This window comes from Littorina saxatilis, linkage group LG7, assembly GCF_037325665.1.
Source record: "Littorina saxatilis isolate snail1 linkage group LG7, US_GU_Lsax_2.0, whole genome shotgun sequence".
NCBI lineage: Eukaryota > Metazoa > Mollusca > Gastropoda > Littorinimorpha > Littorinidae > Littorina > Littorina saxatilis.
In genome coordinates, this window is record NC_090251.1 from 21,765,563 (window position 1) to 21,792,736 (window position 27,174).

Here is a 27,174-nt window from a genome sequence, read left to right on the forward strand (position 1 = left end):
CACTATCTGATTGGTTATTTCAACTCTCATTTTCATAAATGAGTGTAGCGCATGCGCTCTTTCCTCTGATGTCATGGGAAATTTTGGGCGGCAAATAGCTTCGGCAGTTTCCGTAGTGCCAATCGCAAGGCGTCGGGCGATTCCGCCGTAATAGACGAAGCTGTGCGAAACTTCCGCAGATTTTTCTTCACTCACTTCCGGTCATACCTTTTCGTCTGCCCCAGGAAGCAGACGACACTTTACTTCAATTCTACATTTTTGGTTGCCTAAGAATGACATGTGATTACAGCGTATTGGAGTGCCTTCTGAAGGTGGCTTTGAACACGTTTCTTTGATTTGAAAGAATTAATACTGCAATCAAATAGGTTTTCTGATGTACAAGAGCTCTGGCATCGTACTAGTCACACCCCCTTTTATACAGCCTGACGATAAGACTGAATAAATCAGAGATACGTAGAAACAATCTAGAAACAAGTCAGAGGAGGACAGATGCTCAGTTATTCAAGTTTGTCACAGTAATAAAAAAAGAGATACAATAGAATTGGCGAGGTTGTGGAGTGTAAAACGTATTACATGCTATGTGATTCATAGTTTGAGATAATGAAGTTTTTCAACTGTTCATCACCGACTTTTGGGAATTGGGTAATCATGGTGCAGTCCTGGTGAAGCAAATGATGCAATGTAACCTAAACAAATGTTAGAGTGTATGGTGTTGTGGATCTCATTCTCATCCTCATACTGTTGTACACTTTTTCCGTATATTGATGATATAATTATTATTACCAGCGATGAGGTTTATATAAATATGTGCCTACCTTGTGAATTGTGCAAGAGGGGGATAGTTGTCACAAGGCAACCGACCACATACACCTCCCACAATCATATATTGACACAAACACTCAGACTCAGATCTGGACCTTCCCGAGAAAGTGAGACAGCGGCTTGGGGGGGGGGGCATTTGAAAGGGGTATTTTGGGTCTCTCAAGAAAAACAAGTCGCGTAAGGCGAAAATACAATATTTAGTCAAGTAGCTGTCGAACTCACAGAATGAAACTGAACGCAATGCAACGCAGCAAGACCGTATACTCGTAGTCCACCGCTCACGGCATAGGCAGTGAAATTGACAAGAAGAGCGGGGTAGTAGTTGCGCTAAGAAGGATAGCACGCTTTTCTGTACCTCTCTTTGTTTTAACTTTCTGAGCGTGTTTTTAATCCAAACATATCATATCTATATGTTTTTGGAATCAGGAACCGACAAGGAATAAGATGAAAGTGTTTTTAAATTGATTTTGACAATTTAATTTTAATAATAATTTTTATATTTTTAATTTTCAGAGCTTGTTTTTAATCTGAATATAATATATTTATATGTTTTTGGAATCAGAAAATGATGGAGAATAAGATGAACGTAAATTTGGATCGTTTTATAAATTTTTATTTTTTTTTACAATTTTCAGATTTTTAATGACCAAAGTCATTAATTAATTTTTAAGCCACCAAGCTGAAATGCAATACCAAAGTCCGGGCTTCGTCGAAGATTACTTGACCAATATTTCAACCAATTTGGTTGAAAAATGAGGGCGTGACAGTGCCGCCTCAACTTTCACGAAAAGCCGGATATGACGTCATCAAAGACATTTATCAAAAAAATGAAAAAAACGTTCGGGGATTTCATACCCAGGAACTCTCATGTCAAATTTCATAAAGATCGGTCCAGTAGTTTAGTCTGAATCGCTCCACACACACACACACACACACACACACACACACACACGCACATACACCATACCCTCGTTTCGATTCCCCCTCGATGTTAAAATATTTAGTCAAAACTTGACTAAATATAAAAAGTACATTGGCAGGGACACATATTAAAGCTGTGGTCTATTTATGACTTTCCGGGGCTACGAGGTTGAAAAATAGGGACAAAATCATGTACAGATTTCCGTACAGCAAACACTACCCGAAACCCCACCTATACGGCGTGTATGACCTTGAGAGCTTCAGTCAACGCTTGCATTTTGCAGTGGTAACATCTGGTTTGCTCTCGCAGAGCTGAGCATAATTGTCAAGAAGGAACGAGCAGAAAAAATAAACGACTTGGCAGGGATTCGAACTCGGGGCCTCGAAATGTCGGGGCCGATGTCTTAACCGCTAGGCCACTTCACCAGTCACAGTGTTGTCAAAGATAACAAATTGATAATTTTATATCATTCTACGCTTGAATTACCATTCATGCGTTGCAAAAACGTAAAAATTGACATTAAAATTTGCCTTTATTTGCAAACATGTTTTACGGAATCGCAGTACATGTTTACACCGTCATGCTACATGGCATTCGCGCCATGCAAATAGCTGCAATATCTCTATTTACAACATGCAAGAAAATGACAAGAACAGTAATTGAATCTTTCCAAAGCTTTGTGCAGTTAAAACCAGACATCTAAGAAATAGTTATATACAGCCTGTTCCAAAAGAAACGCAACCAACCTGTTTCCAAAATCAAAGTGCAAAATTTATTTCGCAAATAATATTTCATGAAGTTACATATTTCATTTTTGGTACATTTCCAAATCACAACATGTGGAACAAAACAGGTTTAACAATAAAAGTGGAAAACAATGACAATTGAAGCACAATTTATGTCCCTTTTCTGCACTCTGTGGTCAGTGCAATGTAGGTTGATCTGACACTCGTCACTGAAAACCACAGAATCCCATTCTCGTCACCAGTTTCTATGGGCTGTTGTCCAGTTTCGGCGGAGCAGACGGTGTCGTTGTGTCAAGATCTGGCCTCGATAAGGTCTCCGGCAACGCAAATTGCTTCTTCTAAGCACTCTTGAGATAGTCTGCGGGCTTGTGACTCTTCCTTGGGCATTAACAGTCTGTCTCCCTACTGCTCTTGCACTTTGGAAGGGATTTTGGCGGTAACTTCGCACAATGAAGCGTTCTTGTCGAGCAGTGAGGGCGGAAGGCCGTCCTGACCTGGGAGTATCATCTGTGCTACCTGTCACCCTCAACCGAATGACTAGACGAGAAATGGTGGATTTGTGAACATTCATGACCTGACTCAGTGACTGCTTGGGCCGTTTGGCCAGCGGCAAGCATGCCAATAGCACGCTCTCTTTCATTTTTAGACAAACGAGGCATTCTGCCGTCAGGCCAGCTGAAGAAGTCACTGCTATTGTCTACTGTATTGCCAGCTCAGTTGAAACTTGATCCATTCACAAACACGTGGGCACTGTTCACGTGCGATGTTAATTTCACCCTCTCCACATTAGAGGGCAGTGACTGGTGACCAATTAAAAACGCTCGGCAGACAGCTGTCTAATTTGTTGTGTGTCGTGTGTTTGAGTTGTCCCTATGTCGTCACGTATGTAACTCCATGAAATATTATTTGCAAAATAAATTTTGCACTTTGATTTTGCAAACAGGTTGGTTGCGTTTCTTTTGGAACAGGCTGTATGTATTCACTTCTGAACAATGGGCGAATAGAGATATAAATCATGCTGCTTCAAGAATAACATAACATGAATTCATATCAATGTTTTTCCTTCTTTTTCTCAATTGGCGCAGTAGCCTATTGGTTAGGACATGAGACACGAAGTCTCGAGGTCGAGAGTTCGAATCTTCGCCGGGGCGTTTATTTTTTCCCCTTGATCTCTCTTGAAGATAAAATATTATCAGTCTTGAGAGAGCAAACCGGATGTTATCCCTGCAAAATTCAAGCGTTGACTGAAGCTCTCAAGGTCATACACGCCGTATAGGTGGGATTTCGGGTAGCGTTTGCTGTACAGAATTCTGTACATGATTGTATCCCTATTTTTCAACCTCGTAGCCCCGGAAAGTCATAAATAGACCACAGCTTTAATGCCATGTACACTTTGTACAACTTCAGATTAATGCTAGCTGAGACTCCCCCCCCCCCCCCCCTTTTTTTTTCCAATTCACATATAAAGGTCCAAGTTCACCATTTTTGTTTTACAGGCACCTTCCAAGGCAGAGGTGGTGAAATTGTGTCGTGAAGTGTTCACTGCAGTCAACAGGAGCACTGTGCAGCTACCAGACACCCTTCTTTCTCACTGCCAGCAAACTCTGCAATTAACACAACCACAGGCTCGCACTGTAAGATATTTTCATGTGCAGTGGAGGCTGTGTGAGACACTGACTCATTTGCTTTTTTTTAAATCAATCTGTGTCAGTGTCATAAATTGTAGATCATACGTATTTTTGGGGTGGACAGATAACATGAAATGAAATGTGCCAACTGTAAGCTCAGTTTTTGTGATACTGTGGTTATAATGCAACAACAAATATGTGTATGCAAGATTTGGACATCACTCTTCACTTGCTGTGTGAGTCTGCTTACAAAGAACTTTAAGATATCTCTTTCAGTAATCACAGTGAGTCTCTCAATGTTCAGAGCAAGTGGATTCCAGTACAGAGGTTATGCCTCAGTCTTCAGTCACCGATGAATCTTTATTTTTATTTTCCTAATCCGCATTGATCTTACCCTTAGCTTGTTGATTATCACTTAATTTTGGCATAAATGAGGACTTCTGAAGGATCAATTTTGTGTAAGCCAATACATTTGGACCTATACTTTTATTCAGTTCAGGTCCAACTGACCTGTTGTCCTCCAAGTCTTGGAACAATGCTTATTTACTAGAGTTTTATCAACTGTTCAGGTTGTAGTGAAGGCATTTTGTTCAAGTATTTGGCTCTGTTTAATTGTGAAGTTGGATGATAGGAAGGTTTCAAGTTCATTATTATTTCTGAGCTTGTCCTTTTATTTCAGTTTGTGCAGAGCCTTGGTTCCATTCTCAAGCGTGCAGTGTTCCAGGGATCCACAGATCCGCATGAAGTTGTGGCCTTATTTCCAGGTAAAGTGTTTAACACTCTGCCCTTTTCCAATTTGCAGGGAACTTGCTTTATGTTTAAAAATATGTTTAGTAGATACTTTTTAAGTGAAGAGGTACAGGAACAATTACGCACAGACATTTAGTTGCTAAAAAGAAATTAAGTGTGTTTGTTTACTGTTTAAACAAATATATGTAGTTTTATTGAGTTTTTGTGTGCGTTTACATACAGTATCATTCTGTTTATCAGTTTCAAGATGTTCTTGCTGTCGGAAAGTGTGTTACGAGACAGATTCTGTGTGTTGTAAACAGTCCATTTAAATTGTTGTTTGGTTACACCAGAACTACAATCAGAAATGAGTTTTGTAGTACTGATGTTTTCTAAAAAAGCAGCCTATTGATGTTGTCAGAAACTTACTCAATATGTTTGATGTTTGTTTTTAAATTTGTATTACAGGAGTTTTTTTAAAGTTATTTTTCTAAATAAGGATTCCCAAAATAAACAGAAACGGCAACAAAACAAAACAACAAAAATAATTAAGGATTTAGTAACAAAAATTGCTGTCTTGAGAAGTTTTTTTCAGCATATAATGATTTTTGTATGTGTGTGACAGTTGCAATTACATTTTTTTGCTAAGTCAGTCTTTGTAGAATGGTACACTGAAAAAGAAGAGCACTGAGAGAGGGACAAAATTAGCACTAGGAGAATCAGCTGGTTGGCATGGACACCAGTGACAAATCTGTTATGGTCAGGAATCATTTGAAAAGAAGTAAAGTGCCGTTCACATGGCAGATTTTCAACCAGCTTTTCACCAACTTTTGTCGGTTTGAAATCGCTCCTGAGTTGTCGAGGTCAAGTCAGCGAAAAGTCTGTCATGTGAATGGCCCTGACAATTTAGGTTCGATATTGGCCAGCTTTAGCAGCGACTCAAAAACTCAGTTGAGCGCTGCTCGACTCGGCCATGACTTGGCGAAGATTTTGCACAGACTTCCCTTATCGCGCTTACTGATTGGTTAGCTCAATCAACTGAGTTCTATATAGCTATCCTGCATTGCATTATTATGCTCTTGCCGCGTTAGGAGGTAGCTCCGACAGCTGAACTGACGGGGAATTGCTGCTTAAAGTTAGTTTAAGCGTTTGCACTGTTCCAGGGTTCGTACGCTCCTTGAATCTCCTTGGATCTCCTTGAATTTTCAACCCCCCTTTTCAAGGACCTTGAATCTCCTTGAATTTGGAGAAAATGGTCATTCTTGTGTTTAACCTCCTTGAACCTCCTTGAATTCTGAAGTGCAGGCAAAAAAAAAAAAAAAAAGTTAATATTAAAGTTTTTCAGCAATTTATATCGATTGTGTGCGTGTTGTGTGCAAGTCGTGTGTCGTCTGCCATCGTGCGAAGGGAAGTTGACTCTCTAGATCCACACATGATACCTGATAGAAAAGAACAGTCAATAGTGTGTTAACTCCCAGTAACTAAATAAACAGTTTTTGTTTTACTTTACGTTTCTGGTTTGAGCTTTGAATGCATGGTTGATGAAAGTTGTTCCACGTGTACACCTATGCAATTTGACCTCCTTGAACTCCTTGAATACTCCTTGAAAACTCCTTGAATACTCCTTGAATTTCACTGTCAGGTGTCTGTATGAACCCTGTGTTCACATGGGCAGCGATTTTGAATTGACTTGGCGCTGACTAAAATCACTTGAAAAATGGGGGAAAGTTGGTGGAAAGTCTGTGCCATTTGAACGGCACTTATGAAGAACCTGCATACTGACAACTCTTCATATTGTTGTTCTTGTAGTCTTCTTTATCAAACATGCATTGGAAATTTCAGTGCCAGATGTAGCAGAGGGGTATAGTGTGCATACTTTTGTGATTATTTACACGGTAATTCCATGGATGTTATTGCTGTTGTTATTCCAATTAAAAATACTGTAAATAATGATGGACAATTATTTCGAACTTGTTTTTTAGAAAAAGAAAAGATAAAATCATTACAATTTTTTTTTTAAAGGCAGTGAAAAGGCTGCCGCTCCCCATCAGAATTTTCAGGAAAAAGTCTCATTACTGAAGGGAAGCACAACCTCACTGCCCTTGATTTTAAATGGATTAATTTTTTTTAAGCATTTGACTGCAAGGGTCAACTGGCCTGATCATTTGTCCATTAGGATCTAGTTCATTTTTGGAATGTAACCTTTCCTTGACGAAATATTTCCTATTTCTTTCTGTTACCTTTATGATCTTGGCTAAAAAGAAAAGCAAGCACGCATACACACACACACTAACTAACTAGCTTACACACACATATTAACACACACACACATCTAACTAACTAACTAACTAGCTTACACACACATATTAACACACACACACTCCCAGAGTCTCTGACTATCTACACAACTTGACGCAAGCCATTAATTGATTCATGAACAAATTCACTATGAACACCAACAGTGTATAAAGATAAATACAGGCATGGGAATTGTCCGCCGAACAGCGGATTTCCGCCGAATTTTTTTTGTTCCGCCGAAAAAGCAAAAGTGTCCGCCGAAAAAATAAAGGGGGGGAGGCACACAAAAAAAGCACCGGTTACTTTTGCCTTTGCGCAAAAGCCCGCAAAAACTTTCCGTACTTTGTTCACGCACTGCTACCACCCGCCTCAGTTACTTGAACTTGTATGTTTGAAAGTAAACCAGATTCCACAGATTGTGTTACAAGTTACATTTTCCTGTTTGTCTCAACAGATCAATTTTTTAACAAATTTAAACCATATAATACATGTATATATTTTTTTTTCTTCAAAAAAGCAAAAATTGGTACTAAAAACTCTGATTCTAAAAACAGAATTTAATGGCAAACTTGGAGCTCAGATGACACCAGATTGCACCATCTGGGTTCTTTGGAGAATTTTTTCCGGGGGAGCATGCCCCCGGGCCCCCCTAGTAAGGCTAGGCGCTTCGCGCCGTCGACTTGACGCTTCGCGTCTTCAGTTATAAATTTTCAGCCTTTTTTACAATTTTCAATTCCCATGCCTGTAAATAATTAGATATGAAAACATTTTCCTCATGCAGAAATGTTTAGTATTAATTTTATTTGTATACTTGCAGATGATTTCCACAAAAACCTTCGTGACCTCATCAGTAAAATCATTATTGACAACATGGCTGAGTGGAAATCACAGGCAGTCAATGCACATGGTAAGTTTGATGTGCATGTTTTGATATCAAAAGCTGTAAATCAGTTATGATAGCTTTTACCATTTCTTCTAATTACCAGGGGTGGGACTTACCGCGGACACAACTTACGAATTCCGCTGGAGTAATGTATTTTTCCGCGTCCCATTTCATCACAGTATCTATAACTTGTTGACTGAATGATATGGAGAGAAGTGAAGATGGAACAGAACACTGGAGGCTTGAGAGTTAAATTGTGCTGACTGAAAACTCCTGATAACTAATGGTCATTTTGAGCTTCGATGCATTGGGGCGTCACTTGGATCATACTATTGCCAGTATTAGATTATAGATACATGGTTCATTACGTAAGTAGTACACCATTAAAATGTTACCATTGTTGTGTGAAAGTTTTTTTGTTTGTTTGGTTGGGTGTTTGTTTTGGTGGGTTTTTTTGCGGGGGGAGTGAGGAGAATGTCATTTTTACCTGATCCAAACGAGTTGAACTTTAGTCTCAGAATGCACCAGATTGCACAGATTTTAATGTGCCATTTAAAAAAATGTTCGGGGGAGCATGCCCCTGAACCCCCCTAGAAAAAAGGGATTTCCTCTTTTTTCATCACAAGAGAGTCCCACCCCTGAATTGCCATCATTATACATGTTCACCTATGTGGCTATGCCTGATTTGAAAAAAAATGGCAATATTTGATAACAAGCAGTGTGTCAGAATGAAGCACAGGGCTGAACATTGTAAAGAAAAGTGAATGTAGTATTGACAGCTTGGACAAAGTTTGAGACTGTTTTTGTTCCCCACAATGTTCACTCATGTTCATTTTGCTGTTGTTCTCCATCTACATTCTGGTTGCTCTAGTCTTGAATCCCATTGAATGACATAGTAATAATTAAGACTTGGTTGCCATGTCCATGCGAAAGCAGCAGCTCGATCTTTTCACTTTATTAATGGTAGACACAGACACTATAACCCTTATTAGCGCAGATGGGGTCTATGTCGACCAAAAGAGTGGGATTCCCTGTAGGTGGAGTTCCTGGAGAGGGATTCCCTGTATACAGGGAATACCACAGGATTTAGTTCCTGTAGCGTGTCGCTGATATCGCTGAAAGTCACGTGATGCTTGGCGACATCGGTAGAATTTGATGTTTTTCAATCTTTTTTGATATTTCTTAGAAATTCGAGTATGGATTGCAAGTTTTATTGAAAAACTCCACCCTGTGGGATTCCCTGTATACAGGGAATCCCCCTCCAGGAACTCCACCTACAGGGAATCCCACTCTTTTGGTCGACATAGACCCCATCAGCCTTATTAGCACACACACACACACCCCTCTCTCTCTCTCTCTCTCGCTGCACTCTTGCAATGTATTTTATTTTGTTACCTTTAAACATACACTCGTACTCCAACACAGAGAAAGAAATTACAAAAGTATCAGTTGTAATACTTGTACATACACACTACAGATGTGAACTCCTGCAGTATTTTTGAGTCACTTGAGAAAAAGTGACTCTATGTAATCGGTCAGTGTTAGTCTGTCCGGCCGGCCGTCCGGCCGGCCGTCCGTAGACACCACCTTAACGTTGGACTTTTCTCGGAAACTATCAAAGCGATCGGGCTCATATTTTGTTTAGTCGTGACCTCCAATGACCTCTACACTTTAACGATGGTTTCGTTGACCTTTGACCTTTTTCAAGGTCACAGGTCAGCGTCAAAGGAAAAATTAGACATTTTATATCTTTGACAAAGTTCATCGGATGTGATTGAAACTTTGTAGGATTATTCTTTACATCAAAGTATTTACATCTGTAGCCTTTTACGAACGTTATCAGAAAAACAAGGGAGATAACTAGCCTTTTCTGTTCGGCAACACACAACTTAACGTTGGGCTTTTCTCGGAAACTATAAAAGTGACCGGGCTCAAATTTTATGTGAACGTGACTCATTGTGTTGTGAATAGCAATTTCTTCCTGTCCATCTGATGCCTCATATAATATTCAGAACTGCGAAAGTGACTCGATCGAGCGTTTGCTCTTCTTGTATGTTGTTGTATTCACACGCACACACGCATGCACACACACTGACACACACACACACACAGAGGAGAGGAGAAGGCAGAGAGGACCAGCAGCATCAGTTTCAACAATGGGAGAAGTCTGGTGGAGTAAAGGTTTTGTGAATGGCAAGACTGAGGGAGGAAAAAGGGAGTGGCTCACAGCAAAGGGTCGGTGAGTTCAAGTCACCCTGGCGGGATATAATCGGCAGTTTCTGTCTGGCGGATTACCTGGTCATGGTCATTCTGGATGGAGTGTACTGGACACAATCATTGTGTGCTGTCTTCTTTCTCCCGGCTTTCCTCAGGTGTTACTACATGTTTCCAAAAATTTGTCAAAGGCATTTTTCTGCAAGGTTTGAGAGACGTGAAGAGGGTGAAGACGAGAAGACGTGGAACCTGAACTCGGTAAAAGAAAAAAAGTCGCGTAAGGCGAAAATACAATATTTAGTCAAGTAGCTGTCGAACTCACAGAATAAAACTGAACGCAATGCCATTTTTCAGCAAGACCGTATACTCGTAGCATCGTCAGTCCACCGCTCATGGCAAAGGCAGTGAAATTGACAAGAAGAGCGGGGTAGTAGTTGCGCTAAAAAGGATAGCACGCTTTTCTGTACCTCTCTTTGTTTTAACTTTCTGAGCGTGTTTTTAATCCAAACATATCATATTTATATGTTTTTGGAATCAGGAACCGACAAGGAATAAGATGAAAGTGTTTTTAAATTGATTTCGACAATTTAATTTTGATAATAATTTTTATATATTTAATTTTCAGAGCTTGTTTTTAATCCGAATATAACATATTTATATGTTTTTGGAATCAGCAAATGATGGAGAATAAGATAAACGTAAATTTGGATCGTTTTATAAATTTTTATTTTTTTTTACAATTTTCAGATTTTTAATGACCAAAGTCATTAATTAATTTTTAAGCCACCAAGCTGAAATGCAATACCGAACCCCGGGCTTCGTCGAAGATTACTTGACCAAAATTTCAACCAATTTGGTTGAAAAATGAGGGCGTGACAGTGCCGCCTCAACTTTCACGAAAAGCCGGATATGACGTCATCAAAGACATTTATCAAAAAAATGAAAAAAACGTTCGGGGATTTCATACCCAGGAACTCTCATGTCAAATTTCATAAAGATCGGTCCAGTAGTTTAGTCTGAATCGCTCTACACACACACACACACAGACACACACACACACGCACACACGCACATACACCACGACCCTCGTTTCGATTCCCCCTCGATGTTAAAATATTTAGTCAAAACTTGACTAAATATAAAAAGATCGCTCTGGATTGAGTGGATCAGAATCCACGCAGGAGTGTCGAATGTTTTTTTTTAAATTTTTTTGTAGAGGATTGTTGTTTACATCAAAACTGACGACCAGATTGTCATTAAGAAAGGTCCAAATCGTTTTGTATAGAGAGAAAATGAGTGCGCGCATGCATAAAACAATCTTTGAGTTTCTAATTCTACTCCTTTTACGTTTCCGCGCGACTTTCCACACGGAGAACACGCATGGCTCTGCGCTGCATCTGCACTGAAAATAGTAACAAGGCTGCAGATGATAGAACACAACGGAGACTGCAATGTTTATATAGTGTACATGCAGAAAGAAAGGGAGGGTGGGAGATCCAACAGTATGAAGTTTCCCGTGCGCCCGTCACTTGTTTGCTGAGTCTTGACAGTACCCACCGCACAGGCTTTTACCGCTCGTTCCTTTCTTTCCATTCCATCCACTACTATCATAGCCCCCACACAAGCACACGGGGACAAGCAATAAGGGGGGAGGCACAAGCGCTTGACAGCATTCATTTAAAAGCTTTTTGTATCTATCAGTTTCCTTGCGACGGGCGACCAAGGGAGAGAGGTGGAATTAGTCTCATACAGGAGGAGGTTCTGAAATCAAAGCAATATTTGGACATCAATCTGATGGGTGACTGTGCGTTGGCATAAACATCATTGGGAAATGTATGCGGGTGCAGCGCCTGTTGGTGTACCCGCTTTTGTCGATCAGGGGGTAGTTCATCGCGAAATCAGGGTTCGCGTAGCCATGGTAACGGCACGAAAATGTGACGGTGCAGTGGTCGCGTTATCACTCAAAGCTCACCTGTGTCTCGCTGTGATATACGATAAATATTGGAAACATTCAAACCATGAAGGAAACCTGTACAAACACACAATATCCTCTCTCTTGCGTGGGGGGGGGGGGGGGGGGGGGGGATCGCGGTATTTGGCTTCTTATGTCAATTTATAGACGCAGAATACAAAGAGCAGAAGAAGATGGAGTTGCTGTTTAATACCCATTTGATGTTAAATTGAGCTCGGCAGAAGAAACAAGACTCGAGATACATTTTATTATCCATTAAAAAGGAAAATAGCTGCTGTTTGACTGTTCACACCCAACCAATAACTGCTGCAGTTTCACGTAGAGTCGACGTCAAAGAAGTGCCACTGCTCGTAAATACGCAGTTCCACATCACACATTTTTCCGTCGAAGTATACGCACCCACGCACGTATGTCGGGCGAACCGCCATTAACTCATCCTTTACGGGTGGGGCCGGAGGGGGGAGTGTTTATGTATACTCGGACATTCAGATAATCTAAAAGGTAAAAGTCAGAAGGGTCACGTTAAAGCAGGTAAATATGGCTACCGCTCACACTGTCAAACCAAGTACTGTTGAGTCGATCCTCGAATTTGGAACACTTTTTTGAAAGTACACAAAAGTCAGACAATTTAATCTAGAAATGTGCCACTTTGTGGAATAGTCATGCATAGGCTGAAATTAATGTACACCAAATGTAAAGTAATTCGGTCAACAGATCTATAAGTTGTAAGCATTTTTCAGGGTTGCATTTTTCGGGGGTCATCCTGTAGGCCTATTTTGTAAGAACTGAATCGCCACATCAAATGGCTGAGAGGAATTATTTGTATATAGTTGAAATAGCAATTCAAAAATATGATGTTCAATAAAGACGATTTACATCAGTGGTTTTCGGTTTTTGAACATACTAATTTTTGCAGTGTTTGTGGGGGTGGGGGGAGTCCCATCGTGCCGTGACTGAGAATGGTTTGAAGGATTGTATTCAGACCGGCTACTGACCCTAGTCCTGGACGATTTTTTTTCTTCTGTTTTATTACACTGTATTTTTCAGACTGAGTGACAAACCAGCACTAGTCCTGTCAGTTTCCTGATGTTTTCGTGACAAAAGCTGGTGTGCGTGAGAGAGAGACGGAGAGATGGACAGCGACAGAGAGAGACTGATTGTTGATTGTTATTGTAAAAGCCAACAACTGAACAAGAAATACAAAGAGCAAGACGAAAACAGATATGAAAGCATAAGGCAAACCAGCCAGCCATAACCAGACAACCATTAAACAAAATAATGACGTCCCCCAAAAAAACAAAAACGAGTATTGTCAAGAACAAATGACGGTTTTTGTGTGAGAGCTGGCTGCTGTCATGAATCACTTAACTTTATTCTCGGATATGCAGAGCTTTGTTTTACTGTGTACATTTGAGCTTGCGGATCTGTGTTTTAGGGTTGGGAAACGTGTTATATATGATGAGTATAAAATTTCAAATTGCTATTTTGGATTTTGTTTCTGGAAATTATTAACTAAGAGTCAGTTTCTCTGAGATGTATATATTTTAAGAATTATTCTAACAGACAGTATTTTTTGGTTGACGCTTGAAAACACCGACTAAATTTGATACGTGTCATAAAGGTTTAGATGCGCTGCCTGTCAGTCTGTCCGTCTTAGAATTAGTATGAAATAAGCACTGACTTTTCAATACTAACCGGCAAGCACACAAATATCAAACGTATGGTAAAAGGCCGTCTATTTGTTTACCGTCAGTCATACAGGTTATTATTCAAACAGTAGGAAATAGGATAACAAGTTTTCCTTGATGCAGTTCTCGACAGGAGCATGGTGAAGACTTCCTGGTATTTGACACAACACGCTTACAAGTCAGTTTCAGTGAATACTGAGTTAAATCGTGAAGCGACGAGGACAAAAATAAACCTGACCCTTCCGTCAGTTTACCCCTGTGGTAACGACGGTTGGAGTTTAGTCAGCGCAAATCGATACCGTTTGAAAATTGCGCCGTAACGTCGAATAAGAGAGAGAGAGAGAGAGGGGGGGGGGGGGGAGGTGCGTGTTTACGAGGATGACCTTGGAAAGACCGCATGGCGAGTTTGGCGGTTGATTTATTTCTGTGTATTTTGAAGTGGCAGCGTTTTGAAAGTGTTGATGTTTCTTTGCCGGCCTAAAATAGTTTCCTTCACTGTAACGTGTTTGTTTGTTTGCTTAACGCCCAGCCGACCACGAAGGGCCATATCAGGGCGGTGCTGCTTTGACATATAACGTGCGCCACACACAAGACAGAAGTCGCAGCACAGGCTTCATGTCTCACCCAGTCACATTATTCTGACACCGGACCAACCAGTCCTAGCACTAACCCCATAATACCCCCCGCGGGTTAGGGGGAAGAATTTACCCGATGCTCCCCAGCATGTCGTAAGAGGCGACTAACGGATTCTGTTTCTCCTTTTACCCTTGTTAAAGCCATATGTACTCGATGACTATACACGCTAATTGCTTTACCAACAGCTGGAGACATGCTAAATTAAGTTCCCTGCAAAATATTGTGGTCTAGGACCCCTTCAATGTTGAGATATGTTAATTTTCATTTTGATCTGGATCGTCCTATTTATAGATTTGCCAACAGAGGTAGCGTTGACGCAAGGGAAATAACTCCGCGTCTTTGTTTACATCCAAAGTTTTTGAGACTCTAAAACAAGCTGTAATGCATGTATACGGTCCGCGCATGGCGACATATCGTCATTACATGGTCTTATGGTGCGTTTGACATCGATTATGGGCAAACTACACTTTGTAAACACGGGAGCGCGTACATATGCCTTTAAGTGTTTCTTGTATAGAATATAGTCAATTTTTGTAAAGATTTTAGTCAAGCAGTATGTAAGAAATGCTTAAGTCCTTTGTACTGGAAACTTGCATTCTCCCAGTAAGGTCATATATTGTACTACGTTGCAAGCTCCTGGAGCAAATTTTTACACCCCCGGTATAGGGGTGTGTATAGGTTTCGCTCGATGTGTTTGTTTGTTTGTTTGTTTGTGTTCGCATATAGATCTCAAGAATGAACGGACCGATCGTCACCAAACTTGGTGAACAGGTTCTATACATTCCTGAGACGGTCCTTACAAAAATTGGGACCAGTCAAACACACGGTTAGGGAGTTATTGGTGGATTAAGATTCTACAAGGACTTATAGAGGGACATATTAATGGTCAAAGGGAAATAACCACACTTGTTAGCAGTGCCTGCTCAGTTGGTGGCAGTGAGAATGCTAAGGACGGGGGTGTTTTTCCTACCTCGGAGGAATTTCTTGTTGATTAGTGCTTTTGTGAACAAGAAACAATTGACAAGTGGCTCTATCCCATCTCCCCCCTTTCCCCGTCGCGATATAACCTTCGTGGTTGAAAACGACGTTAAACACCAAATAAAGAAAGAAAACAAGAACCCCATAATGCCAGACGCGAGGCGGAGCAGCCACTAGATTGGGCCAATTTTAAAGGTATGACCCGGCCGGGGTTTGAACCCACGACCTTCCGATCACGGGGCGGACGCCTTACCACTAGGCCAACCGTGTCACTGTTACGTGTAACTTTTTTAAATTTTTGTTACGAGTGAGTTGAGTTTACAAACCCGAGTAACTGCGTAGACCTACAGTTTTGTTCTGATTTGCTGAACACTGCATGTAGTAGCATGCAGTTCAAGTTATGTATTTATGGCTCAAAACCTGACTAAATGTAAAAAGGGGATTAACGAAGTTTAACCGACTTGCTTGTAATAATCATATTACAGCAGGAAGACGTCGATGCTGCCACTGCGGGTAATTTATATATGGAAAAAAAGAATCTCTACTGCACTATTGAGCGGATGAGCAAAACTCGTATTCGGCGTAATATGCGATCAGTTGAGACGGCGCTGACGTACATGAAGCGATTTCTGTTGCATTGAACGGCTCACCCTTTCCGAGGCACAGCTTGCTCGTGCATCTATATCACTGTCTCGGTTCTCAGCTAGGGAGCTGTGTAGTATTGATTGTTTCTGGCTGCTGTCGGGGTTCCTGCTTTTCAGGCCTGTCACGATGTTATGCTCTCTCATTCGCTGATGCCGTTCCTGATTGATTTTTAGCGAATCTGCTGAGTGGTATGGCCTGCCGCTCTTGATCAAAAAGGCTTTCACGCCGGTCACTGATGGGCCTCATCTATGATACTCATCCGCGTGATGACAGCATCATTTCCAGTGTCCTGATAAATACATGACGCTGTACTGTGATATGTTCATCGATCTATTGAGCCCATTGCCATAAGGAGGGTTAAAACAAATCGACGCCTTATTTGTTTGTTTTCGTAATTTTGCATTGAATGTTTGGGGTGAATGGGACTGGGGTGGCGTGGGGGTGTAGTTAATATCTGCATCCATTTTATCATGTTGACTTTGCGTGTCAGTACGTATAGTAATTAGTTCCCGCAGTGGGGCACTGCGGTTATGAAATTAAAGGCCCCTCCTGTTTTTGGAACCGCAGGAGCTTTCTAGTTTGCTGTTAGGTAGATTTTTGGTTCCTCTTTCCTGTCATGCTCTCTTTTTCTTCATGAATTCTTTTCTTTTTTCTGCCTTCTTGCTCATTCACCTGTATTTTTTCCAAAAATCTCTTCTCTTGCCGCTTGTCTCGCGATTCATGTATAGTTTAATCTGTTAGTGTTCTGATGTAAGTCCAGCAGTAGATAGGTTAAGCCTATTTTAACATACTGGAAACTGGTAATCTTCCAGTAGGTATTAATTTAGTTTTACTAAAGCCTGCTGGGACACAAGTAATGGGTTAGTGCATTTGTAAACAGGAATCGCTTGACAAGTGGCCCCCTTCATCCCCCCCTTCCTCGTCCTGATATGGCTCTGCGTAGTCGGCTGGACGTTAAGCAACAAATAAACAAACAAACAAACAAATAGTAATTAGTTCCAGTGGATGTTGTTTAGCTTCGTATTTGTCGCAAATATTGTAAAGTCGCTTGCTGTAAAAGCACACATGTGCGGCGTTGAAGGCCGACTACTGCTGCATGATCTCCACAACAGGCTGAACCAGTCAAGTACACATGGACTTAATTTCAGTGGGGTGAACGTTGAAACAAACTAGCCCTGTGTTGGTTGCTTTGATTTTCTCAGTGCTACTCCATCGGCTACGCCGGCCGTTGTGCTGTTCGCCTCCGGGTGTACCTCTGCTATTGGTTTTGGTCCGCTGCCAAAGAAGTCGATTGGAGCTGGTCAATGTTTGAAGCCCTGATTTTGTAGTGGTCCGTCGGAGCGGTCTATACAGACTATGGTGCGACCAGCCGGCTCTGTAAAAAAAAGAAAAACTGAGAAAAAAAACTCTCTCAAGCGATGTAACTTCTTGGAGTTTGGCTCCTGAGATGAAATGGAATCTTCGTCCGTTATCAAGTTTAGGCGGCGGTTGTGATTGACTGTTGTCTCGCACTAACTGACTTAACTTGACATGGACACATAGTGCTAAAGGGTTTCAAGTGATTGGTATATGGTTATTTGATTGAGTTGAAGGGGAAACAAGTCCATCATAGTTTCCAGAGCGGAATTAGAAAGCAAAGTGTGTGTGTGTGTGTGTGTGTGTTCAAGTTCCTCAGTCTCAGTTTCCTTCTCAGTCGCCAGTATGAATGCATATGCAGTGGACTGAAAAACAGTACATGTTGGCTACAGTGGGAGCGAGGGAAATGGGTGTGAGGACAGTTGCTACATCAGTGGCAGGTGTGAACGTTGAAGAATGAACTCATGTGGACACTGCTAGACCAGTCCGTTCGGACTACTGTCCACCTGACGTACGTGTGCCGGGTAGCCTGCAGCTGTCACTGGCAGCTGGCCGTCGCTGTTTCAGTCCCTGGGTGTCAAAGCAGGTGGGTTTTGACAGCCCCCGCCGCCTCGCGCCAGCCTTTGTTGGTGTCGGTAGTCTTTAATACTCATCCAACTTGTAGCTAAAGCCAGCTTTACAAGATAGATTATGTCGGTTTCGGTTGAGCTTTTGTTCGGGAGGAAAAACGGGGCAGCTCAGTCCGACAGTCGATATTCTTTCTTTTTCTTTTATAGGTGCGGGTATATGTCTCTACCCGCCTCTCTTGTCTCCATAAAAAAAATAATAATAAAAAAATACATAGTATGTGAATTGAATATATACATGTAGTATCATGTTGTGTCCATTCTTGTCTCCATAAAAAAAATGAATAACAAAAATTACATATATATGCATGGGTGCAACTCTGCCGGCTACACGCCGGCAGCCGGTTTTTGGTTTCTTCGGCTGCCGATGTTTTTGTTCCAGGAGAGGTTTTTTTTTGCATTTGAAAAGCTGGACCCCAACCTTTGCCGGGTTTTGGAATTTTCCAGGTTGCACCCATGTATATGTGAATTGAATACATCGTAGTATCATGTCGTGTCATGGTGTAACATGTACACGAAGAAACTCGATCGTCTTTACCCCCAAATTCAGTCGAATGATCAACAGGCGCCAGACACACCAGAAACTGAATTAATAGCAGAGCGCCCCAGATGCATGTCGAGATCAAGCCATGTCAGGTGTGTCTTGTGCCTGTGGTCAGTCTTTTTTCCCGACCTGTTTATTCTAAGGCTTTATTTTCATTAAAAAAAAATATCTCTCAAAATCTAGATAAATGAATGTAAGTTCTATTTCCTTTGTAGTTACAGTTTCTTATCACAGCCTGAGAAAACCTGGCATAGTTCCCGCCAAAAAAAACTTGTGACCAGAATAAAACTGATCATAGTTGAACCAGCGGAACTGATTTCTGTGCTGCTGCCCTTCTTAGTTGCATCCCCCCCCTACACACACACACACACACACACACACACACACACACAGACAGACGTAGCGAATGTTAAAATAAAATCCGAGATGAAAGAACTTGTCATGAATGGCATGCCAGCTTGACGGAGAATGTGCGTGTGGTTTGTTGTTACTTGAGAATCACTGAAACGGACACAGTATGGCGACTGATGTTGACGCCTTTGTGCAGCAGACAACTCAACAACAGACCACACGCACTTGACGTTGATGTCGAAGACAAAAAGTCTTTGGGGAATTAGTATCTGCGTAGTATAATGACAAGCCGGATCACAATGTTACGGGTTTCATGTGCCTGTGAAGGGAAAAAGCCTCTTCCCTTGGTCCCCTGGCAAAGGGCTGTGTGCAGGCAGTTCCCCGCAAGTTCAGACAAACAAGCGCGCTGTAGACACAGACGGATATTGGCGGGTCATTGGGTCAGGGCTCAGTACGAAATTCAGTTTGCCGCCACTCACTTTCGAGGAAGACAGAGAAAGACGGAGAAGGGGAGTTGAAGGGGGGGGGGGGGGGTGAAAGGAAGTGGCGAAGAACAAAGACAACATGCGCCAAAACCACTGCCACAAACATTGCCTGCACTGACTGTCACACAGGCGCATGCTGTGGATTTTAAAGTAACTCATGTAAAATTAATCCTTTAGCGATTTGGTTTCAACAGAACTGCATCTGAGTTTTGCTTTACAGGAAGAAGGTCAAGGCAGTTGTACACGGAACTGAACGGAAAAACGAAGGCCTAGATTTTACACGTTGAAAGCTGGGTTTATTACTGATTGGTGTATGTACCATTCCGGCAACAGTCAATAGATCAATATACCCAGGGTCAGATCATCCGAGGATGGGCGACGCTGAATAACCCTCATACGCCACTTTTGGCAGCCACTTAATCGTTTGTAAGTCCAATGGTTAAAAGAACAAGAAATTCCTCCGAGGTAGGAAAAACACCCCCGTCCTTACCATTCTCACTGCCACCAACTGAGAAGGTTATTTCCCTTTGACCATTAATATGTCCCTCTAGAAGTCCTTGTAGAATCTGAATCCACCAATAACTCCCTAACCGTGTGTTTGACTGGTCCCAATTTTTGTAAGGACCGTCTCAGGAATGTATAGAACCTGTTCACCAAGTTTGGTGACGATCGGTCCGTTCATTCTTGAGATCTATATGCGAACACAAACAAACAAACAAACACATCGACCGAAGCCTTTACACACCCCTATACCGGGGGTGTAAAAAGCTTCAGGTGATACATTGAGGGAAAAGAATCGGAATTTCTCGCGACACAAAAAAGTAGCCTACAAGAAAAAAGTGTGTGTGTTGGGGGAGGGGGGGGGTGAGGGTGTGTGTGGGTGTGGGTGTGTGTGTGTGAAATTGACGTGAGAATATTGTTCCTTGGGGGTTGCCATGTTTATGTGACAGCTTGTCAGATTTTGAGCCCTTTAGTTCCACTGCGCCACAAGGGATTTGCCTTGGACTCGGCGAGTTATCCGCTTGCTCACCTTACAGGTAGACCGCTTTTACAAACAGGTGCCTGTGACAGCAGTCATTATCAAGGAACTGCGGCACAGATAAAGGAAGGCCTCGGAGAGTGAAACTGAGGGGGGACGGGGATCTTATCAATGTGAGGAACAGCAAAGCCTGTGTTCGTCACGGAGGGAACGGGCGATAACGGCAGCCTTGCCAAAGTGTATCGATTACAGGCCCCATATGGCTATCTGTCTTTCAACACTGAGGTCCACGCGTGTCCACCGATCGTTTCCATACAATAGATTCATTGATCAGTAATTAAATTGCTTCACTGACGACAAAAAAACCCATCACCAGTTGCAGTCCGAGTTACTCCCTTCAGGACTAACCATGCTTTTGGACTCACTGATTTTGTTCTTGCCATTTGTACAGAAATTATCTTTGTCAGTACTGATTGACTCGATTTGTTCGCTTCAGTTTAACTTTGAATGAAAGCAATTTAATCACGGTTCTGTAAGTCATGAAGCTGATGCTTGTCATATCAGTGGGCGACATGGAACTGGGACTTGTTAGGCCTATGTTATAACCACAGAGATATAGAATATTCTATATCTCTGTGGTTATAACTGAGCTTATTATTGTTCTGTTGTTACGTACGATAGCTAGACTGGCCGCACGCTCGGGGGATATTAAAGTCAGAATAAACTGAACAGCAGTCACCTTTGTTGGCTTGGGGGCTGAAGTTTAGTTTATTTCAAGTTTGATTGGATCTGTTTGTTCCATGGAAACCGAAGCCGCGGCATGGGCGGATCAGTTCAAGCATGGTTCAGTTTTAGTGAGACTGTCGGTCAGTTACCAGGCTGTGTATGATACGAAGCCAGAGAATAGATGTAAATTGATTTTTGCCGGTGGCATAAATCGGTGACCTGGTGGGGACATACTTCCTGCACACACAAATAACACACACTCACACTCACACACACACACACACACACACTCACACTCACACACACCCACCCAACACACACACACACACACACACACACACTCACACACACCCACCCAACACACACACACACACACTCACACACACACACCACTCACACACACACACCCACCCAACACACACACACACACACACACACACACATGGGGGTCGGCCCGCTATTGCGCGAATCTTTAGGGTTAGGGTTAGGGTTAGATTCGCGCAATAGACCTTTTCGGTATCTGAGCAGCTCTCGCGAGACACGCTCTTTGTTATGCTTTGAACATCACGAGAACTTCGAACTTTGGCTTGTGCAGCTCACGTGAGATCGCTGTACTGCATGCTTTGCTATGCTCTGAAGTTTGCGAGAGATCACGAGAGTTTGGAATACCGATAGGGTCTATAGCGGCCCCCGCGCAATAGCGGCCCAGCCCCCACACATGTATACATAACTGAGTATTATTCTCGCTCATATTCTCAGTCGGCTTTTTCTTCCTCTTTCTCTCTCAACCCACCCATTCCCCGACGCCGCACACACACACCCGGTACACACACAGACACACACAGACACACCCGGCACACACACAGACACACCCGGCACACACACACATTCACACATGCATACACACCGGCACACACACAGACTCACGGCGATGCCGCCTGACTCACAGATCGGCATATTATTGTATTTTCATCCATACGATTTCAACCCATTGCCCTGTTTCCGACTGAGTCCTTACTGACTCTTCGTTCAACTCACTGCTTTTAAAATAATGAAAACGGCCTTAGCAGGAAGTTTCAAAGTCACTCACGACGGGGAATGAAGGGACGAGAAAGAAATTAAAAAGACTCAACGATCTCGAGAGAGAGAGGGCGAGTTTTCTTTTTCTTTTTAAGTTTTGATATTTTGTGTGTGTGCTACGTTGACTACTTGTCTTGGTTATTATTTACGTTCAGTCTGCTGCGAGTTTTGCTTCTTAAACTTGAAATGAAAAAAATGAAATACATAATACTCCCTCGACAGACTCGCCCTAATAAAAGTATCTGATTTTTTCTCCTTCAACTTCCTTTTCATTTCTTTGTGTGTGTGTGTGTGTGTGGTGCGCAAAAGAAAGAGAGAGGGGGGGGGTGGCTTTAGTTGAGCTTGTCATCGAAGGTTTATTGCTTTGTACTGAAAATCTACTGGCTGAGGGATGACACCCACGCAGCGTGTCCCACATCTACTCTTTGTTGCAGCGCTCACAGCTTTTGAATGTAAACGCGTTACTGTGCACGGTCCACAGGCGCATGATGGCAGTCACATACACTGTCTTCCGGGATCAGTTTCAGTTGTATCCTCTCCATAGAGGATTTCTGGCGCATGGGGTTTCGTTGAAAGCAAAACGGATTGCGACATGAAGTCGTTCTCATATGTCAGATTGTGCTGGCAAACCTCTAAGTCAACTAGATTTAATGTTATTACATGTACTACTTATGTTCAAGATACGGGAATTTGTTACCGTGGCCGGCCGTGCAGCCATCATGGTGTTGGGGGGGGGGGGGGGGGCATATATTTTATCTAAAACGGAAAGAAGTGATGATAGTCAACCGACTGTGCTGTAACATTCAATGTAACATGTGGCAATAGTTGTGGCATAGTACTTTATACGGAAGATCCGGTTTGCTATAGCGTGGCTTGTAACTCTTGATTTGTACACAAGAAAACTACAACAACATGCTCCATTGCTTCATGTCATGTAACTCAAACCCAACGGGATTGACTCAGTCTTGAGTCGCACCACTTTTCACCCACCCTCTCACCCGGAAATCTTTGTAGTACATGTAACATTTTCCTGTGACTAGAAACTGCTCTTGTAGACTCTTCTCAGAAATGCACAGGTGATTACTTTCTAAATAGGCCTACTTGTTTTCAGGTGGAACACGCATCAAGTACGCAGTTCTTTGATAACTAAGTACTGTAAAGAATAAATATTTGGTGTAACTTGTAAGTGAGGGGGGGGGGGGGGGGCTGACCAACAGCCACGGGGAAGTCGGGGGGGGGGGGGGGGGGGGTACATACAGATATAGAAAGCTGTTCTTTCATGTCTGTGTCGAGTGATAGCTATCATGATGATTTGGAGTTGAGGGGAGTTAGACGGAGAACGTTTCTGCGCAATAAACTTCATACTTTGTACTGAAGTGTCTTTGGATGGCAGGCCATTAGTTTTGACTTGGTAGCTTCCTGAGCCAAGTCAGTCTTTGATGTAGCACTGAGGGGAAATATGGCGTTTGCTGTCGCAGGAGTCACCCGTCTGTACCGAGTGAGTCGATTTTTCGGTTAAGGGGGGAGGGGGGGGTGTCTTTTTTCTCTGTTACTTGTGTTATACCCGTATTGACTATATATTTTGATGTTTGCTTGTTGGATTTTGGTCTCTGTCATCACAGTTTTGGCTGTGGCGAGCTTGGTGACAGTGTTGACAGTTGTGTTGTGTGTCAGTGACGGTGAGAGAGATATGATGAGCGTGAGCCAGTGTGTGTTGTGTGTGTGTTCGACTTTTCTTCCTAATTAAAAGGTTCTGTGTATGTGTGCGTGCACCGGCCGCGTGTGTCTCTGTGTGTCGATCTGCCTGTGTGTGAGTGTGTCGTGTTTTTGTTTTGTTGTGTGTGTTTGTGTGTGTGTGTGTGTGAAAGAGACTGAGAGGCAGACCAGTTTTCTATCACTCAGTGTTGCCCCCCTCCACCACCCTATTTTCTTACTTCAGTCGGTGGGTTTTTTGCGTACATCTCTTGTCGCACAGGGAGGTCGTCGTCACAGTGATAAAAGACAGAGACATCGGTCAGGTATAATTATGTGACCGACAATCCGTTGGTATGACAACCAGCCTCAGTTGGTATTGTCGCTGTCAGAAAATAGAATTGTTTTCACGCTGTTTGTTTCCAGTGTCGCTGCCCAAGCTGGCTGACTTCGACTGGCGAGTTGACGTGAAGACTGCGTCTGACACTGTGGCTCGCATGTCCGTCCCCACCTGTATTCTTAGTCTCCAGGTAAAGAAAATATATACTATAGGCAGGCTGATTCAGTGATTAGTAGATTGTGGAAAAGCGGACCAACTCTCTCTCTCTCTCTCTCTCTCTCTCTCTGGCTCACTTTCAAATTATACATACACGAGCGCTTGTGTGCTCACACACCTGACACCCCCACAAACACACACTCTCTCTCTCTCTCTCCATCTCTCTCGCGCACACACACACACACACACACACACACACACTGGTACGTTCACACACACGCTCGTCAGTACACCCACGGCACCGGGGCAAGCACACACTGGTAGGCCTACGTTCACACTCATACCAGCGTTAATGCACCCACACACAATTCAGTAGAGCCTATCGTTATTATTATCTCTGTCTGTCTCTATTCCTCTCTCTCTTTCTCTTTCACACACACACACACACACAGACGGCCGAGCCTCTCTTTGTTACCCGGCCAACACTGACCGACTGACGAGTGCACTGGGCACACGCCCCTGACTGACTGACACCTCAGACTGGCTCGGTTGATCAGTTGTAATTCGCAATACTCACTGCTGCGTCATTGTGACATATTGCAGATAACATGTCTTTGCAACGTACCACAATTCTTTTGAATCTCAGTGAATGGATGTGTGTGTGTGTGAGAGAGAGACAGAGAGAGACAAAACTGATTAGCCAATAGTTTTCAAGACTGAGTAGTGTCTAACTGACGGTCATATATAGGGGAGACCGGGGCTAGTCCGCCTACTTTTATGCTTTTGGTAGCATAACTGGCGAGTTTGATGAACTAGATGACTGATTTTTTATTTTACATCAAGACAAATGTGTAGCTGATATCAATGTGCAGACAGTTTTTATGTGCGCATGAACATTTGTTGTACATACTGCTTTAAGTAGACCTACCCTAACGTAGGCGAACTTGCCCCAAGTCGGGGTAAGTCCGCCTACAGGGTGGGGCAAGTCCGCCGCTCTCATCCCATAGTAGGTACAAGACTAGTAGTGGGCAAGCTTTAGTGGGAAAGCTTTTTTATTTCCCTTCAATATTTAGGTTCAAAAATGCCAATGACAAAATACGAAAGAATGTAACACAAAATTACGTTAGGGGAGACCGGGGCTAGTCCGCCTACTTTTATGCTACTTTTATGCTTTTGGTAGCATAACTGGCGAGGTTGATGAACTAGGAGACTGATTTTTTTATTTTACATCAAGACAAATGTGTAGCTGATATCAATGTGCAGACAGTTTTTATGTGCGCATGAACATTTGTTGTACATACTGCTTACGGCGAACATGCCCCATGACAAATAGGCGGACTTGCCCCTGCACGGGCAGGCAACTCTAGTGCCAGATAACGAGCACAACATGGGAAGGAAGAAGCAAAACTTTCGTCAGAACTCGACCTTAATTAACGCACTTTCACTCGACACCAAGACTAAATATTTGTTCTCAGAGGTAATGCATCAAAACCTAAGTCAACTCCTATGCATTCATGTTACAAAAATGAAGAAAAACACTTTTTGTGATCTGTACTCACGATATATGGGCGCGCAACCTCTGAACTTCTGCAGGATGTGGCGGGAAGAAGGGACACCACTCCCACATGGTGTGAATGACTAAAAGGTGGCAAACATAAGAATAAACAGACAAAGACGGATGTGCCCCGGGGGCGGACTAGCCCCGGTCTCCCCTATATATATATATATATATATATAAACACTGACAGAGTGCTTTCATGACTCCCCTTAAAGTCAGTTAACGTATTTTCTTTCACTCAGTATGGGAAATATTCTATATTCAGTGAGGCATCTCTAACCCAGTGTTGTACGGTTGCGTGCAGGTTGAGTCTGGCAGTGAGCAAGGGGAGGCAACCCGAGGCCAGCAGACGGTCAACGTGGAGCTGTCTAAAGAAACACTGGACACGATGTTGGATGGACTGTCCAAAATCCGTGACCAGCTTTCCTCCGTCGCTACAAGATAACATGCACCACTTTGGCCTTGTAGCTGAAGTCGAGTTTAGGGTGGATTGATTTTTCACCAGCAACAAATATTGTGTAGCATAGCTTGGGTAAAATGTGAACCCGCTGGTCACAGTGCACTTGATGTGCAGATGGGATCCCTTATGTTACAATGTAGGAGGAAGCTGTTGCTAAAGTAGCAGACATAGACAGTAACTTTCTCATAACGGGAGGGGGGTTGTTGGTTGTGTGGCACTGATTGTTTGCCTCGCTGTCAGTCTTCCCCTGCAAGACTTCCCCGACTGAGTTATTTCTTAACATCGTCTATTGCTGCTCTTCATCTGTGAACTGATTTTCTGTATTACAGTAATGTTAAGAAAATTAATGTGACTGTGTGTATAAAATTAGACCTACGGCAAATGGTTTGTTTTGCATCCAAACAAACTGCTCATATAATTGTATATGCAATTGTGTATGTAACATAAACATAAAAGATTCTACTGTAAGATTGAGCGTTTAATTTCTTTCCCTGTGCAAATGTGTGTATCGTCTGTGTTTTTGTGCGTGGTAGAGAGCATAATATAGTATAAATGAATATGCATGTGAGTAATGCCTGTCTGATGGTTAAATTGGAAAGTTTCTTGGTTTAGGAATATGAGAAATGAGGTTAGAATGTAACAAATTCAATCTCTTCTCTC

General features: G+C 42.5%; 1 protein-coding gene across 1 annotated transcript; it reads left to right on the top strand.

The window, feature by feature from the left end:
* Positions 1–155: 155 nt before the first annotated feature.
* On the top strand, positions 156–26,982 carry LOC138970910 (COMM domain-containing protein 9-like). The gene is made up of 6 exons (XM_070343492.1): positions 156–311; positions 3,987–4,124; positions 4,798–4,882; positions 7,963–8,052; positions 24,427–24,530; positions 26,359–26,982. Exons 1-6 carry the CDS (start codon positions 273–275, stop codon positions 26,497–26,499), a joined length of 597 nt encoding a protein of 198 aa, XP_070199593.1. The 5' UTR covers positions 156–272; the 3' UTR covers positions 26,500–26,982.
* Positions 26,983–27,174: the final 192 nt, after the last annotated feature.

Bases quoted from the DNA above. Each gene is read 5' to 3' on its own strand.
- LOC138970910 (XM_070343492.1), top strand. From the start codon at position 273: ATGACATGTGATTACAGCGTATTGGAGTGCCTTCTGAAG. The intron at 4,125-4,797 runs GTAAGATATTTT...CTTTTATTTCAG, and splicing joins CACAACCACAGGCTCGCACT to TTTGTGCAGAGCCTTGGTTC. The intron at 4,883-7,962 runs GTAAAGTGTTTA...GTATACTTGCAG, and splicing joins AGTTGTGGCCTTATTTCCAG to ATGATTTCCACAAAAACCTT.